The sequence below is a fragment of the Garra rufa genome, chromosome 10 (genome assembly GCF_049309525.1).
Source record: "Garra rufa chromosome 10, GarRuf1.0, whole genome shotgun sequence".
Classification (NCBI taxonomy): domain Eukaryota; kingdom Metazoa; phylum Chordata; class Actinopteri; order Cypriniformes; family Cyprinidae; genus Garra; species Garra rufa.
The window spans coordinates 22,751,081-22,769,654 of NC_133370.1; the positions used below are offsets into that span (position 1 = coordinate 22,751,081).

At 35.2% G+C, this 18,574-nt stretch overlaps 2 protein-coding genes across 3 annotated transcripts in view; both read right to left on the bottom strand.

Annotated features, from left to right (window-relative positions):
• Positions 1–13,073, bottom strand: part of lpin2 (lipin 2) — a 28,072-nt gene extending 14,999 nt beyond the window's left edge. Inside the window, exons 1-3 of the mRNA XM_073848618.1 lie at positions 11,530–13,073; positions 3,863–4,063; positions 943–1,038 (exon numbers count right to left, since the gene is read on the bottom strand). Coding sequence (XP_073704719.1) covers positions 943–1,038; positions 3,863–4,054 — 288 coding nt within the window. The 5' untranslated portion in view covers positions 4,055–4,063; positions 11,530–13,073. The remainder of the gene's footprint in view (positions 1–942; positions 1,039–3,862; positions 4,064–11,529) is intronic.
• A 2-nt stretch (positions 13,074–13,075) lies between these two features.
• The window catches only part of myom1a (myomesin 1a (skelemin)), a 35,903-nt gene continuing 30,404 nt past the window's right edge, over positions 13,076–18,574 (bottom strand). For both annotated transcript variants that reach the window (XM_073848614.1, XM_073848613.1), the window contains 7 exons: positions 17,735–17,773; positions 17,485–17,590; positions 17,094–17,257; positions 15,038–15,074; positions 14,795–14,817; positions 14,471–14,526; positions 13,076–14,372 (listed from right to left, as the gene is read on the bottom strand). In XM_073848614.1, coding sequence (XP_073704715.1) covers positions 14,112–14,372; positions 14,471–14,526; positions 14,795–14,817; positions 15,038–15,074; positions 17,094–17,257; positions 17,485–17,590; positions 17,735–17,773 — 686 coding nt within the window. In that variant the 3' untranslated portion in view covers positions 13,076–14,111. The remainder of the gene's footprint in view (positions 14,373–14,470; positions 14,527–14,794; positions 14,818–15,037; positions 15,075–17,093; positions 17,258–17,484; positions 17,591–17,734; positions 17,774–18,574) is intronic.

Here is an 18,574-nt window from a genome sequence, read left to right on the forward strand (position 1 = left end):
CGTTGATCTTCCTCTGTGGAGGCGTTGTTTAGACACACTTTTATGTCATAAATTGTCACATTCCACAACCTGTCATTTTGGCTGATTGGCTTCAATATAAGCTGTTTTTAGACAAACGAAAGTTTTGAGTCCTGAAACATACAGAATGTCAGTGTTGGGGAAAGTTACTTTTGAAAGTAAAAGTAATGCATTAATATTGTGTTACTCCCTAAAAAAAGTAACTAATTACGTTACCTAGTTTCTTTTTATGAAAAGTAACTTCTTAAATCTGGGCAGGGCTTGCTTGTTTGTTGTTAATATAAAAGTTCTATTTTTAGCAAATGTAATAAACCTCAGGCTGAAGGAAAAGTAAATTCACATTTGTAAAGTAGAACACAGGAGAAGAAGGTTCAACACTCTTCAAAAATAAAACTGGATCATCAAAGTTCAGCAGCAAAGACATTGGTTAATAAAATGGAATTAAATACAGGACATTTGTGTTATTTAACATATTGTAGGTTTGCTTCATATTCTGAGTTTGCATTTCACTATTTTATTTCATTTTGATGAATACTGAATCTGTTTTTGCAAGTGAGATGAATTAATGCATGTTTACATTTAGTCTAGAACTACAGTAACATGATGTTTACACAGCGCACACAACGCCTCTGCACTTACTCCCGATTTCGCTCAACATGGGGACAGGAGACTTGTCAGTCAATAAATGGGAAAAAAAACTGTCATTATTTGAAAAAGTAACTCAGATACTTTCTTGTAAATTAAAAAGTAATGCGTTACTTTACTAGTTACTTAAAAAAGTAATTGATTACATAACTCGCTTTGTTTGTAATGCGTTACCCCCAAAACTGGTTATAGTAATTTTGTTTTCCCAGTTTAATGCATGGCATGTTTGTTGCAGTCAGTAATGTGGGTGACAGTACCTGCATCTCTTATGTCACTTACGTTTTGCTCCTCAGTTTCCTGCACAAAGAAGGCTTCTCCATTATCTCCCAGCTTCATATGGAGATCCACAGGTTCCCCGTTGATCTCTATGTCAATCTGAAGGAGTTATTGTAAAACACAACCTTAAATTTAGAAGCCACCAACAGATGTAGCTTCAAACTTTCAATAAAGTAACACACCGTAACTTACCGTATGACCTGTGCTTTCATAATTATCCAACACCATTATTCTAAATCAAACGTCTGACCTTTGCAAAGTCCTTTTTATTTTATTAAAAAATATCTATGTACGGCATATGTGTTAGATGACCTTATAAAGCCAATATCTGTTGACATTTACCCTGCGATTCCCTTCTGAACTCATGACTTTTCACCCTGCACATCCAAACTCAGACAAACAGCAGGTTTACTCCCCTGTCCACCAATGCAGTTTTAATCATCTGTTCACAGGAGACACAATACCCGTAGAGAGGGATCTAGCCACCAAACATAATTAGCGAATTTGTGCCGCTCTGAAAGCACTGCAGCCAGCTGACCCGCAAAGCGGATCGCATCACACACCTGATACCACGACCCGGCACAACAGCAGCAGCCTGATATTGAGCTGTTTGAGTCTCAGATGACATCCAGAGAAACATTATCCTTCAGTTAGACCTCCACGGAAATACAGATTTATTTTCTTTGTGTCCTGTGTTTTTTCTCAACGGTTCCTCAACGGTCTCAACTCGTTTCGTCTATCCAGAGGCCTCAGAGTTTCAGGGTTGCTGGGTGATTTATACGTGCGGAGTAATGGGCCAGAATTTTAATGCTGGTATAAATCATGACCCTGAGTAAATCTCAAACAGAGAGCTCTCTTACGTGCGTGCTCGTGGCGAACACGATCTGGATTTCATTTCACAGCGTAGCGAGAAGAAAGGGACGGATGTTGTTCTGACTCTTAATGACATTTGTATCAGCAATCTCATTTGTTTACTTTACCAATGCGGACCTATTTCATAATGGTGGTAAGAGAGCGAGATCAACTCTCGCTTATCTGCACTGTGGGCGAATGTGTTACACACAGCACAGGTATTAAAAATGGCTAAACTCAGCTTGAAATACTTTTCAAAGGTTGTTGAAGCGAATCTACGACCGTCTCCCAATCACAGAGGCAACCTTGACAAAACTCTCACTCCTCAGCCTCCATTTCCTATCTCTTTTTAGTCAGAGAAACCTGTTGCCATAGCGACCACTTCTTTCTAAACCTCTTCACACATCCTGTAGATAGTGCGAACTGTTCCATCCCCCATCCACTGCTGTTTCGCATGCACGGTGGTAAATGTTTTATGCTAAACACTGTAACACATTCTGTCTGTGTACTATAGATGACTGAAAACATCCGAATGGCTTCAACATGACCGGAACGTTTTTAAATATGTTTTTTTATTGCCTATAATCTTGTTATTTACTGCTGGAGATAAACACTTCACAGAATGCACCATTTCAAATGAACAATTCTCATATCGACAGCCCATCTCCTCAACAACTACAATGTTTTGCTGTTTAAATGAGAACTGAACATACCGCTTCCGCACAAGGTAATAGATAAATGATGATCTTTCCATTCAAGCGTTTATTTAGCCTGTTCTGTCAATGCTTGCCGAGTGTGTTTACATGCAGTACCCTCTGCTGGAATCTTCTGTCACGAACATGCCAGCAGAGAAACATGTTTATAGAGCTGGTACAAAGGCGCAGGCTTGCATAGCATTTTCAAATGTACCAGAGACATGCACAGATGAAGGCATATTTGAAGATTTGTGGACATTTGTGGATTAAAGCTGAGCTTCTTTGATCGTACTTGTGTTTGCTCTTTCATCCAGTCATTTTGGTGTAAGATTAATGCCTTCATAGGTTTCAGACTGGAAAGCAGAAAAGCAAATACTGTCCAAGGCTCAGATCAATTATATTGATAGTGACCCGACTTTTCTTTATTCTGTGTTCTGAAAAGTTTTCAGAAACTTAGTTGCTTGAGAAAAATCTATATGCCTTGGACTTACTGATGACACATGAACATCCTGTTTGCACACAGGAGAAGGAGAAGTTCACTTCTCAAAACAAAAATTTGCAGATAATGTTCACGTCTTTCTGTCTTTAGTCGTAAAGAAATTGTGCTTTTTGAGGAAAACATTTCAGGATTTTTCTCCATATAGTGGACTTCTATGTTGCCCCCGAGTTTGAACTTCCAAAATGCAGTTTAAAAGTGGCTACAAACGATCCCAAATGCAGTTGTAAACGATCCCAGCCAAGGAAGAAGAGTCTTATCTAGCGAAACAATATTTTTTTTATTACAATTTATATACTTTTTAACCTCAAACGCTCATCTTGTCTTGCTCTGTTTTTTTCTGCTTCAAGACAGTTAGGCTATGTCAAAAAACTTCTTATTTTCCTCAACATCAAAAATCATTTCAAAATCATCCTACGTCGCTGAAGAAGTACTGACCCAATGTTTGCAAAGTGAACATGCAAAGAAGATCAAACACCCTTAACAAAAAAGGTAATTTTTAACGATTTTGAAGTTGAGGAAGAAAATGAGATGGGAGTTTTGAACTGTCTTGAACCAGAAAAGAGTTCAGGTAGAGCAAGACAAGATTTTAAACAAAATAACCAATCATTTCGCTAGATAAGACCCTTCTTCTTCTCGGTTTACAACCGCATTTGGGATCATTTGAAACCGCATTTAAACTGCATTTTGGAAGTTTAAACTTAGGGCACCATAGAAGTCCAATATATGGAGAAAAATCCTAAAATGTTTTCCTCAAAAACAATTTCTTAATGACTGAAGAAAGAAAGACAAACATCTTGGATCACAAGGGGGTGAGTACATTACCTGTACATTTTTGTTCTGGAAGTGAACTTTTCCTTTAAATATTTTAAACACTTACCACTTTCTCTTTGGAGCGCAGCACACCCAGTTTTCCGAAGCGCACGTGAAAAGGGGAGCACTGGTAGGTGCCGTCCTTCTGCCGGACCACTACTACATCAATGCAGCCTGAAAGCGTGGCCTGGTTAATGCCCTTATACAGCTCCTTCATGGTCACCAGCACCTGACCGGCCAACTGCCCCACGTAATTCATGGTGTCCGCCTAAAAAGAGGAACAGAAAGCGAAACAAACTTAACCTTAAGACATCAGTAACCACCGCAGAAAACATGAACTACTCTTTACTCTATGCGTCTGCACATTGCAAATGTGGGACAATCTCTCCTTTACTCATAGTGAAAGTGAAATTTATTTCTTTTTGGCTGCCTGCCTTTTGTAAAACTGTTATCGGCAGACTTGCAGACGGCTTAATGCTGTTTCACAAATGGTGGTCTGAATGTGCTCCAACAACACACGGTCAAATAGGTGAGCAAAAAACAAATTAATCAAACAAGGACGTGGGATGATCAAAAAAAAATTAAAAATCCAAAAAATCTACATTTTTATGTTTCCTGACATACTTTGAATATTAAGGCCAATGCAGATTTTTTTGTGGAATTGCTAGCATTATTCTAGTACCTGTTTAACAAGTATTTAAAAAACAGAGATCCTGTTGCAAATTTAGGAAACTGACTGACATGTTTATCATTGATAGCAAATTATTTAAAAACATTCAGTCTAAATTTAAGGTTGAGGCCTAGGGTATGAGGCAACATGCTAAATTAATCCCCAGCAGATTGTGTTAGTGAAGTTCACAGAAATGCTATTTCTGGAATGAATTATTATGCTAATGACAATGAGTAATTTTGATTTAACAACATGGCTCATTTTGGTCTTTCTGAGGTCTAACAATGTGAAAATTAGGCAAGTTATTTTTAAACATCAGATCAAGGAAACCACAAGATTAAATACTGTCACAGCTTGCATAAATGCCTGAGGGGAGAAGGCAAATAACTAAAGTGGAGCATTCTCTCTAACCATAGGGGCAGCCAGATAGGTCTTAACAGACTTTGCACCCATGGCTAACCTACTTTTTCTCCAGCACAAGAGTCACTATTTACATGAACCATTTTCTCTAACCATTCACACATGCAGTTGCCTTTGAGAAATGATGAAAAGGGATGTGCAAAAAGCTGAGCACAGCATAACAATAACAACAGCCTGGCCCAACAGGAAGTGCTTTTAAAGTACAATATACAACATGCTGCACATTACTGTAAAAATTGGCAGCACAGTATATGCTTTTTATTCACAAAAATGTACACTGCCGTTTCAAAGTTTGGGATCAGTACAATTTTTAATGTACTGCATTTATTTGATCAAAAATACAGAAAAAAAAATTATATGGTAAAATACTATTACAATTTAAAATGTTTTCTATTTTTTTAGTATACATTAAAAATAATTTGTTCCTGTAATACAAAGCTGAATTTACAGCCTCATTACTGCTGTCTTCAGTGATTTATCATCAATGAACCTGTGACATTTTTTCAAGAGTCTTTAATGAATAAAAGGTTAAAACGAACAGCATTTCAAATAGAAAAAAACAATTTATGTAACAATATAAACTACAGTTTAAAAATGTGGGGTTGGGTCAGTAAATTCTTATTCTTACTTTTTTATGAAAGAAATTAATACTTTAATTCAGCAAGGATGTGTTAAATTGATCAAAAGTGATAGTAAAGACTTAGTGTTATATTAAAAGATTTCTATTTTTGAATGCTGAAAACTCAGCTTTGCATCACAGGAATAACTTATATTGTGAAATATATTAAAATAGAAAACCAGTATTTTAAATTGTAATAATATTTCACAATATTGTTTTTTTCCCCTGCATTTCTGACCAAATAAATGCAGCCTTGATGAGCATAATAATAAACTTTAAAAAACATTTCAAATATTACAGATCCCAAACTTTTGAATGGCAGTGTTGTATTAGACATAAGTAATTTACCCACATAAAAAACACTATCGTTCAAACAGTTGGGGTCAGTAGCATTTTTTAGCAAGTATGATAATAATCATAACATTATTTGATTTAAAAAAAAAAACAGTAAAAACAGCAATATTGTCACATTACAATTTAGAAACAACTGTTTTCTATTGTAATATATTTTAAAATGCAATGTATTACTGTGATCACAAAGCTTATTTTTTTTAGAAGCAGTTACACTTTAGTGTCACATGACCCTTCGGAAATCATTCTAATCTACTGATTTGGTGCTCAAGAAACATTTATTGTTATCAATTTTGAAAACAGCTGTGCTGCTTAATATATTAGTGAAATAAACTATATTATCTTCAGGATTATTTGATAAACAGAAAAAAAAAGTTCAAAAGACCGACCTTTTTAAAAAAATATATATTCTTTGTAACCATGTAAATGTTTTGTCCATTTTGATCAATTTAATGCATCACAGCTGAATAAAATAATGTATTTTTTTTATCCTATTAAACCTGTTCTGAACTGAACAATTGTTGCAAAATGACATTGTAACTTTGGTTACTGCATGATGTACTATTATTATTATTATTATTATTATTATTATTATTATTATAACACAAATAGTGTCATTCTGCAAAACAGAACAACTGACCTCAGTCTCACGCAACCTATTTGTAGCACAATTTATAGAGCACACTGTGAGCATGGGTCATTGCTGTGACACTCATATCAGCAATCTTCACATATCTAAATATTTGGTTCTCAGAAAACAGCCTGAACAGAACAACAAACATATAACATAAACGGTCAACCAAAGCTCAGCTATTAAGACTTAAGTGATAAGTGATAACTAAACTGGACATAGTTCAAACAGTTATTAAAAGATCATTATGTAACACCAATCTCTTTTTGAAAAATGTCATATTTTCAAAATAGCAAGCTTCCAGTGTGAACCCAGAAGCGTTTGAAGCCTGAGAATGTTTTAGCAATTAAGCAAATAAGAAGCTAGCAAATCCCATTCCAATCTTGATAATGACATTTTAGTTCAATCTAAATAAAAGGCTTGAGGCCTAACATAAGCAACTCATTCAATCGCTTTATTGGCTAAACTGTAACTGTAACATCTTTATTTGTAAAATACACTTAAGTGCCACTGGCAATTACTGTAATGCTAAAAAAAACTAACATTAATCTTAGACTAATAAAATCAAATTTCCACTTATTCTAAATATGTTTGTAGATTTGTGTTTGCAAAAGTGTAAACATTCGATGCAACATAAGAAAAATACAAGTGAGTCACTTTGTTTTTCATAAACTGTTTATAAGCTTTACCTAAAAAATACAAATTTTCAAGGCATTCACATGACCAAACACATTGTCATGTTATTACGCATAATCAATGCATGATTGTGATGATGTGTAGTAATTTATAGTTAATTGCTAATAATAATAGCATCTAACTAATCTTAACTCTCCGCCTAAATACCAATCAAGTGTCTCATTCACTTTTCTCACTCACCCAGGACCATGATGCCCTAAGGGATGAGGACTCATCTTGTTCACTGTTGTCCTCCTCAGTGCAGCTGCTAGTGGCTTCTGGTTCTGCCCTAGGATGGAGTCGCTTCATCACTGTTTACCTCCGGGCTTTCTTTCCTTAGAAATAATCTCTTTACCTGTGTCATCCTAAACACTATGTCAGGTGTCCCGCCTACCTGGTCTGACTCAATGGCCTTGTTGGGCATAAACATAAACTACTGTAACCTTTCTGATACTGCATACAGTTGAAAAACAGAAGCTGCATTTTAGTTTCGTCAGATCGCGTCATATTAAAGAAGACCTAACGAATCAACCAATTGGGTATAAGAACCCACTTTAACCAATAAGGCAAGAGTAAGGGGTCAGCAGTTCTGAAACAGATAAGACTTGTTTCCTGCGAGGGGGCCGGTGAGGTTGACTGCTGATAAGGGCCTTGAAAAGGGGGCTGGAGAAAAACAGTAGTCTGTGCAATCACATGCTGATTCTGACAAACATTCAGCTTACTTTAGTTAATGATTCAACTCTTCTATATAGGAGCCCACAATGACACATTAGTGAAATTTATTTCACATCAATTCCGAGTCTAACTTCATGATACTTTTTTCATTTTATAGCATATAATTTATTAAACGTGTAATATTATAAATGTATAAGTTGTGTCAAAAATAAAAATAATATACAATAAAATCAATAGCTTATAAGGCTACATTCAAACTTATTATCATATTATCTTATTATCATACACTATTCACAACATGTGTATGAGGTACAGAATGAAAGATGGATAGTTTCATTTTAAGATTAATTACTTACTCTCATGTCGTTCCAAACCCGTAATACCTTTGTTCATCTTCAGAAAACCAATGAAGATATTTTTGATGAAATCCACAAGCTTTTTCTCCATAGACAGCAATGTAATTAAAATGTTCCCAGACCCAGAACATTGTTAAAATACTGGCGGAAGTTGTTATTTTTGTTTTCGTTGTGGACAAAAAGTATTCTCGTAGCTTTATAAAATCACAGTTGAACCACTTATGTCACATGGGCTATTTTAATAATGTTCTTACTATGTTTCTGGGTCTAGGAACATTTCAGTTACATTGCTCTCTATGGAGGGTCAGAAAGCCTCGGATTACAAATATCTTAATTTATGTTTCAAAGATGAATGAAGGTTTTACAGGTTTGGAATGACATGAGAGTGAGTTAGCAATGACAATTAATTTAATAATTATTTAAAGGTCATTATTTTAATCGGTACTAATTAGTCTGTCAGAACCATTCTCTGGTAATAGAGAATAGAGTTTATTTTTACCAATGGATTTGAATGATTAGTTAGGTATTACACAAACAGGTTTCTGCCAGTGTGCTCTAAGATGGAGTTGGGTAAACATACAGTATTAGATATAAACACCGATTAGACTGCAAATAACATAACTATTTGTCGCCGTTAGAGTACAAGACTTACAATACAGCATCAAAACCAAAAATACTAATCTTAAATTTTAAAGATATCTACATAGTTTTTAACACCTTCATAAGAAAGGCAAAAACATGGATAAACAAACCATTTTTAAATAAATAAATTATGTTTATTACATGCATTATCGACAAACAAACAAACAATAAATATATAAATATATATATATATATATATATATATATATATATATATATATATATATATATATTTATTAATATGCTGATTTTGAAAACACTTGTGCTGCTTAATATTTTTTGGAACCTCTGATACTTTTTTCCAGGATTCTTTGATAAATAAAATGTTATAAAACACTATTTATTTAAAATAGAAATTTTGTAACAATATAGAATACCATTTAAAGTTGGTACATTTTTTCTTTCTTTCTTTGCTTGAAAGAAATTTATACTTTTATTCAGCAAGGATGAAGTAATAAAAAATGATAGCAAAGATTTACATTGTTTTTTTTTGTTTTTTGTTTTTTATTCAAAGAATCCTAAAAAAAAAAAAAAAAAGGTTCCTAAAAAAAAAAAAAAAAAAAAATCACAGGTTCCAAAAAATAGGGAAGCAGCACAGCTGTTTTCAACATTGATAATAAATCAGCATATTAGAATGATTTCTGAAGGATCATGTGACACTGAAGACTGGAGTAATGGCTGATGAAAATTCAGCTTTGCATCACAGAAATACATCGTATTTTAAATTTTATTAAAATAGAAAATGGTTATTCTAAATTGCAATAATATTACTTTTTTCAGTATTTTTGATCAAATAAATGGAATGTTCATGAACTTAAGAACATTAATAATCTTACTGATTCCAATCTTTTGAACGGCAGTCAGTGTATATATACAGTTTGAGTAAAACAAAGCACTCTAATCCAAGATGTTCAAAGGTCTGTATGTTTACCTGCTCTGTATAACTGACAAACAAGACCTAGTGTTGAAGCAAATTGGTCTGTGTACCTGTGGTCTCTCCGGGCACGCCTCTAATTACAGAGGGCACATGTATTTGCCAGATACACGTTATCAGTTCTGCTGTACATAATGAAAATATTAGGTGCAGTACAAAATGTCTGGTATTTGCCATGACAGCAAACCAAGCAGCAAAGGCCATTTACCCTCATATTTAGTTGTTCAGAAAAACTCCAAAAAAGTAACAATGAACATGCAAAAACCTGTAAGAACTTACAGCTACTGGGTGGGGATATCAAAATTATTAATGCACTGTGTTGTTCACACAAGTTGAATTAAGTCTGAAGACGTGACCATGGAAAAATTTAGTCAGTTAAAGAAATAGCTGACATAAAAATGAAAAAAAAAAAATCTACATGTAAGATGTCTAAAAAGCTGATTAACATCACAATAATCCATAAGTAACTCAAATTAACAAAGTAAAGTAAAAATCTGACTATTTTTAAGAATGAATGGCTTGAGGGTGAGTACATTTTTTCATTTCTGGGTGAACTATTCCTTTAACAAAGACCTTTGCCCTTGAGCTGCACACTTTAGTCCATTTTACTCCAATGGGACGGTCAAATTATGTAATGGAAGTCAATTTGTATGGAGCATTCACTAAATGGCAGGTAGCTCCAACGTTCAACCACCCGGCACCCAATTTACTTTACATTTCTTGTACTTTGCTGTGTCACAAGATGTGAGGCAAGAGATGTGAGAAGTTGTTTGCTTGTTTAACATAAAAAGGTGATTCAGTTCAAGTTCAGTTACAAAGGGCAGGCCAGTGGGAATATACAGTCGTATGCGTTCTCTTGTACTGTAAAAGAGCTCCAGACTTACAGCATATCACAATTCAGTTCCGCAAATTAAAAAAAATGACACCTTTGCGGTTTCATTTTCAATTCTTTCACATTCAAGTAAACAACGTGACTAGACATTCAGGACAGACATATCATGATATCAGCAGTGTCACACTAAAATATCGCCAATGGTCATGTTACACAACTGAAAGCTATAAAAGGTAACCCAGGAAGATGTTAACATGGTGACTGACATGTAATGATTCACTAAATGTTCAAAATCAAAAGTGCTTTTGCTCACAGTTGTAAACAAGTTCAGACAAGTTTAAGTACAGCTGCCTTAATCAGCACTAATGCTTACTAATTCTGTACAGTATGAGCCTGCCCTCATAGTCTATCGCAGTTATTATACATCAAAACTGTTTATTTAACAGAAAAATATGAGATTTTTCTTATTGAGGAGTCGAAAAGAACAGTATTTGAACAAAATAAAATGTCCTTTTTCAAACAGCATCTATTCACACACTATGGTCAGTGTGTAAGACTCCTGTTGGCCAGTTCAATAACATAATGCTGCTGTTTAGTCAAACTGTAGTGTTGTGAACACATACAACAGTAACTCAACATACAAGTGACATTTTCTGTCAAAATGTAGCATTAGCCAGCTCTAAATGAATACATATAAGATTAAATAAGACGTCGTGTTTGGTTTTAATAAGATTTTCGGTTACAGGGAATGTTTCTGTCACAGCATCAGCTTTCTGGTTAACGTTAGCTCGACTAGCCAACCAGCTAAACTGACATTTACATCTCCATGCTGAGAAATTACGACATGTTTGTGTTATTAAAACAGGTATTGTAGACGTTTATATGTTAGGTTTGACTAAAACTCAGAAATGGTCTCGTGTGATGTTTACCTTTCAGCTGCTGTTGTTGTTGAGAAATTGGACGTTATGTCGCCGTCTGCTTGTCCGCTGCTCTCCTGCGCCGGTGTTATTCATTCATTTCTGAACGAGCACCGCTGACGGCAATGAATATTTACACCTCTCAGCGCCGGCCGGATACCTCCCCGTTGTCTCGTGTATCATAACAGTGGGCAATTTTTCGGAGGGTCACTTCTACGGTACGTCCACCGCGAACCGGTCAGACAGCGGCGGCGGTGGTTGGCCGTGACGTGACGCGACTGAGGCACTTCAAAAAGAGGCCTCTCACGTGACCGCCGAAGCAGAATTCCCCCGAGCGCAGTTTAGAATTCGTAAGACAACCGCCACAACCACTTCCCTTTACACGTTTGTTTGTGATTGTTTTGTTCAGTTACTTGTCAGTAAATAATCGGTTTCGTTTTCTAACCCTGATTGACATGTGCTCATATTTAAGCACTAATAGCCGTAGCTTGTTATGTTCACAGACTAGTGCAGGTTTTTTACAATTTCTGGTTTGGCAGGTTTTCAAACATTGCATACACATTTTCTGCATTGCAACGGATCGATTTATTGCATAGCACTGACTAGGCCTATTATTTTTCTGATTAAGATCTGTGTCAGCTGATAGGAGCACAAAACAAAGCCTTGACAAAAGTTGTGCCTGTGTTATCTAAAGAACCTACACAGATTACATTACATTGTCAACTTTACTACGTTTATATGTTTACATATAAAGACACAAAAAGCATTAAGCAAGATCTGGCAGACATACAACAATAAATCATAAAACTACAAATGAGATTATCCAGAAATATATATTTTTTTTCAATAAAGGATTTACCAAATCACATTATTGGTTTAGTAACCTTTAACATTCTGTTGTCTACTATTAAGCAGTAGATTGACACTGGAAACTACACAACCAGTTTGAATTCAAATGAGACAACAGCTGAGATACATGCTATTTTTTTGCATTTTTTGCTCCAGATCATGCTTAGTAAAAAAGCAACACCCAAAGCTTTTTAATTCAAAACATTACCCAAGTGTCTTTATTACCTGCAAGTACACTGCAGTTAGATAAAGCAATGAAATGCATATACAGTTGAAGTCAAAAGTTTACACACACCAAATGTTAATTATTTTACCAAAATAAGAGGGATCATACAAAATGCAGGTTATTTTTTATTTAGTACTTATCCGAATAAAAATAAAAATATAAAAATGTCCCAGTTCAAAAGTTTACATACACTTAATTCTTTATACTGTGTTGTTACCTGAATGATCCTTCGCTGTTGTTTTTTTTTTTTTTTTTTTTTTTTTTGTGATAGTTGTCCCTTATTTGTCCTGAACAGTTAAACTGCCTGCTGTTCTTCAGAAAAAAATCCTTCAAGTCCCACAAATTCTCATATGCAACTATTACAGAAGGTTCAAATGCTCACTGATGCTCCAGAAGGAAAAACTATGCATTAAGGGCCAGGGGTGTAAACTTTTGGGTTTGAACAGAATGAAGATGTGTATATTTTTCTTATTTTGCCTAAATATCATATTTTTTGTATTTAGTACTGCCCTTCAGAAGCTACAGATGTACATGTTTCCAAGAAGACAAAATAAGTTAAATTTACCCTCAAATTCAAAAAGTTCAAAATGTTTCCTTCTGGAGCATTAGTGAGCGTTTGAACCTTCTGTAATAGTTGCACATGAGTTCCTTAGTTGTCCTCAGTATTAAGAATCAAGTGTATGTAATCTTTTGAACAGGGTCATTTTTATAAATTCAACTGTTATTTTCACTTGTGGACCATGCAAACATCTTTTATGTAAAATACCTTATTCAGCTCAGTACTAAATAAAAAATAACATGCATTTTGTATTATCCCTCTTATTTTGGTAAAATAATTAACATTTTGCAGATTCTGCAAAGTGTATGTAAACTTTTGACTTCAACTGCATCTTCCATTGCTAAAATGGCTTTGTAAACTTAACTAATTCAAAATTACAAATGTGAAACATTGCTTTACACACTAGAGTAGACTTAACTCAGAATTAAAAACATGTTAAGTAAAGGGATATATCCAAAAATTAAAATCACTGTCAGTAACCAAACAGTTGATGGTAGTCGACTCCCGCCTTAGCAGCACCACACGCATATGTCGTGATACTCTTGTGAACATGCATTTTATTTTTCTTTGTGCACAAAAAGTATTCTCATAGCTTCATAACATTACGGTTGAACCACTGATGTCACATGGACTATTTTAATGTTGTTGCTACCTTTCTGGGCCTCGAATGTGTCAGTTGCATTGCTCTATATGCAGGGTCATAAGAGTAATTACTGACAGAACTGAAATTTTTAGGTGAACTATCCCTTAAAGTACAGTGTGAAAAGCCTAGCAGCCTAGCATATCTCTCTCACATCAGTCGGGAAAATTATTTCAATTTGGCTAATTTTTTTCCTAATTCATTGTTTAAGGGAAAACCTTACAATATTGCACTGTGGGTGGGCATGCTTTGAATTAAAAAGCTTTGGAAGGTATACTGGTCATCTGTTTAACCCCTCCTCTCTCCCTCTGTGCGTGTCTTTACTCTTTCTTTTCTGCTCCATCCTCTGGGATGTAGACACTGACGGTGAACTCTGCCGCCTCTGTGCCATACTTGTTCTTCACCAGCAGGGCGTATTTGCCCGAGTCGACGGTTGAAACAGCAGCGATGGTGATGCTGGCAAACTTGCCGTGCTCAAACTTCAGCGTGTAGTGACTGTCAGGCAACAGCGGTTTTTCATTCTTAATCCAGCTGACCTCGGGAACAGGATCACCCCATACGTTGCCAGTAAGGTTGAGGGACTAAAAAGGGTGAAGAGGGAAAAAAACATCAGAGTACATTATCAATACACTCTTTATTGATAAGAAATATGATGCACACATATGACTGATAGTATTACCTTGCCCTCTTGAATGGTGACTACATCAGGCAGGCCACCCAGCACACGGGCACGGTCTACACATACACAAACCAGTTAATAAGCTGCAGCTTCAAGAAGCTTTAATATGCGATGAACCAAATCAATATCTGTTCTCTCTCAAGAAATAAATTGCTTCCTACAAAAGCTGTTTGAAATGTTTGTTCAAGCATATTAATTTTGTCTACTGAACTCAGAATAATCATTATGCAGCTAAAACATTCAGATTGGATTGCTTTATGGCGTGACATTGTGAATCTGTAGACACTGTCAGAGCACAATAACAACATCAAGACAATCACTTACTTCTCTCTGCTATGGCCGCCGCCCTGAGGAAGGAAAGATAGATAAACACGCTGTTATTTAGGTCTTTAAATAGTGACTCCAAAGGTGATGCATGCTTCTCACACTTTTCAATATCAGGAAGTGCTTGACTGTAAGCCTACTGTGACGCACTCATGGGTGGTCTATTTTAGTATTATTCTGACAGCTTATGCTTAAATTAACAAATCCTTGTCATGTTAATAGAATATGAAAGTTTAATCTTACTTCAGCCTCTTGAATTCTTCAAATGCTTCATCCCATGCTGTATAATGGAATGATAAGGGGATAAATAATTAAAAAGGTAATACTAGGTATGTACAGTTGAAGTCAGTTTTGCAGAATCTGCAAAATGTTCATTATTTTACCAAAAGAAGAGGATCAAACAAAATGCATGTTATTTGTTTAGTACTGACCTGAAGAAAATATTTCACATTAAAGACATTCACATATAGTCCACAAGTGAAAAGTATAGTTAAATTTATAAAAATGACCCCGTTCAAAAGTACCTGAATGATCCACAGCTGTTTTTTTAGTGATAGTTGTTCATGGTCCCTTGTTTGTCCTGAACAGTTAAACTGCCTGCTGTTCTTCAGTAAAATCCTTCAGGTCCCATAAATTCTGTGGTTTTTTTTTAGTATTTTTGTGTTTGAACTCTTTCCAACAATGACTGTATGATTTTGAGATCCACCTTTTCACACTGAGGACAACTGAGGGACTCATATGCAACTATTACAGAAGGTTCAAACGTTTTCTGATGCTCCAGAAGAAAAAGACAAAGCCAGGGGTGTAAACTTTTGAACAGAATGAAGATGTGTACATTTTTCTTATTTTGCCTAAATATCAATTTGTATTTAGTACTTCCCTTCTGAAGCTACAGAAGATACTTTTCCAGAAGACAAAATAAGTTAAATTTACCCTGTGATCTTCAAATTCAAAAAGTTTTCACCCCCCGGTTCTTAATGCATCGTGTTCCCACCTGAAGCATTGTTGGAAGGGTTCAAATACACAGAAATGCTGAAAAACCAAATAATTTGTGGGACCTGAAGGATGTTTCTGAAGAACAGCGGGCAGTTTAACTGTTCAGGACAAACAAGGGACTCATGAACAACTATCACTAAACAAAAAAAACAGCTGTGGATCATTCAGGTAACAACACAGTATTAAAGGAACACTCCACTTTTTTTGGAAATAGGCTCATTCTCCAACTCCCCCTGAGTTAATAAGTTGAGTTTTACCGTTTTGAAATCCATTCAGCCGTTCTCCTGTTCTGGTGATATCACTTTTAGCATAGCTTAGCATAGATCATTGAATCCTATTAGACCAATAGCATCACGTTCAAAAATGACCAACGAGTTTCGATATTTGTCCTATTTAAAACTTGACTCTTCTGTAGTTATATCGTGTACTAAGACCGGTGGAAATGCAAAGCTTCAATTTTCTAGGCTGATAAGATTAGGAACTACACTTCCATTCCGGCGTAATAGTCAAGGAAGTTTGCTGCCGTAATATGGCCGAAACAGGAGCAGTAATATCACGCAGCACATGTGCATATGCTAAACTAGCTGGGAACTCATTTCTGATAATACTCCGCCTGCTTCAGCCTTATTACGGCAGCAAACTTCCTTGACTATTACGCCGGAATGGAAGTGTAGTTCCTAATCTCATCAGCCTATAAACTCACAGCTTTGCATTTCCACCGGTCTTAGTACACGATATAACTACAGAAGAGTCAAGTTTTAAATAGGACAAATATCGAAACTCGTTGGTCATTTTTGAACGCGATGCTATTGGTCTAATAGGATTCAATGATCTATGCTAAACTATGCTAAAAGTGATATCGCCAGAACAGGAGAACGGCTGAATGGATTTCAAAACAGTAAAACCCAACTTATTAACTCGGGGGGAGTTGGAGAATGAGCCTATTTCCAAAAAAAGTGGATTGTTCCTTTAAGAATCAAGTGTATGTAAACTTTTAAACAGAGTAATTTTTATAAATTCAGTAACTACTTTCTCTTGTGGACTATATGTAAATGTCTTTTATGTGAAATATCATATTCAGGTCCGTACTAAATAAAAAAACATGCATTTGTATGATCCCTCTTATTTTGGTAAAATAACTTTTTCAGATTCCGCAAGGTGTATGTAAACTTTTGACTTCAACTGTATATTAATAACAATTAACAATAAATTGCAGTAAACTTCAACAAAACAAGTTCACAATATCTCTAATGAATGCAGAAGTACTGCGAGGTCGCTTGTGTTGGAACACCTGAGCTCTTACCTTGTCCTGACAGGTCAAGAACTCTCTTGACGCTGCCTTGGCCATCGAAGATATCAATGGCATATTTGCCCTTATCCTTCTCGGTGGGCTCGTTAATTTTGAGCCACAGCTGTTCTCCGGTGACTCCACACTGCACTCTGTCTGAGTGGGAGATCTTTGATTCTCTGGAATCAGTTAGAAACATAGAGACAACACACAAGGTCATTGGCCATGAGGTGCTACGGTACAGTGAGCAAACAAATTGAAAAAACTTTGGATTGGATTAGTTTTGGGAAGAAATTTAGTTTGAAACTGTTCCAGTATAATCTTTTATGTGGCTAATGTGACACTGAAGTCACATTAAAACAGCCCACACACACTGGTAGATGGAGAAGGGTGGCAGGAAACTTACTTGTGAAGCCAGCCAACACGGAGATCTTCAATATAGTGCACAACAAAGGAGTAGAGAATGATTCCGTGTTCTGTGCTCATAACCTTGAGCTCGGTTGAAGAATTGGCTACAAGAACAAAGTAAGAAATGCATGAAAATGCAATCTGACTGATCCGATTTGAGTGCTTGAGAGCACATTCCTAATGGAGCATCATGTTACTGTACGTTCAATAACGCTGAGTGGTGAAGGACTGATGGTCAAGACACTCACCAATAACCCTAAATACTTCATTCAGCACTGCTTGATAACCTGTTAGGAAAAAAATAATAATAAACAATAATCACATTAAAATAGCCTGGTGACTGAAAAAAATGACAAAACAATTACTAATAGGTGACAAGAGTTGTTTTTTTAATTGGAATGTAATGACATAAAAATTCAAAGAATTTTATGTGTGTCTTATTTACAGAGATGGGTAGATTACTTAGAAGTTGTAATCCGTTACTGATTCCAAATTACATGACAAAAATTGTAGTTAGTAACGTAATCCATTACATTACACATTTTAGATGATGTAATCAGACTACTTTTGGTTAATTTTAGATTTTAAAAAAATGACGCGTATAAGACAAAAATATTAATGTTTAATGTGTTTGACAGACAAAAGCTTTCCAAAGCTATAGAAATACATGGTTAAATAACATATTGAGTGATAATTCAAATAAAAATTAATGTGGTAATCAGTAGTTAAAGCAATGTTCAATACTTCTTAAACCTGAAATAATTTTTTAAATTTATTAAATTTAGTATTTTAAATTTAATCTAATTACATTTTTTTTTTTTTTTTTGGAATCTGATTACCCAGTTGAAGTCAAAAGTTTACATACACCTTGCAGAATCAGCAAAATGTTAATAATTTTACCAAAATAAGAGGATCATACAAAATGCATGTTCTTTTTTACTTAGTACTGACCTGAATAAGATATTTCACATAAAAGACATTTACATATAGTCCACAAAAGAAAATAATAGTTCAATTTATAAAAATTACCCCGTTCAAAAGTTTACATACGCTTGATTATTAATACTGTGTTGTTACCTGAATGATCC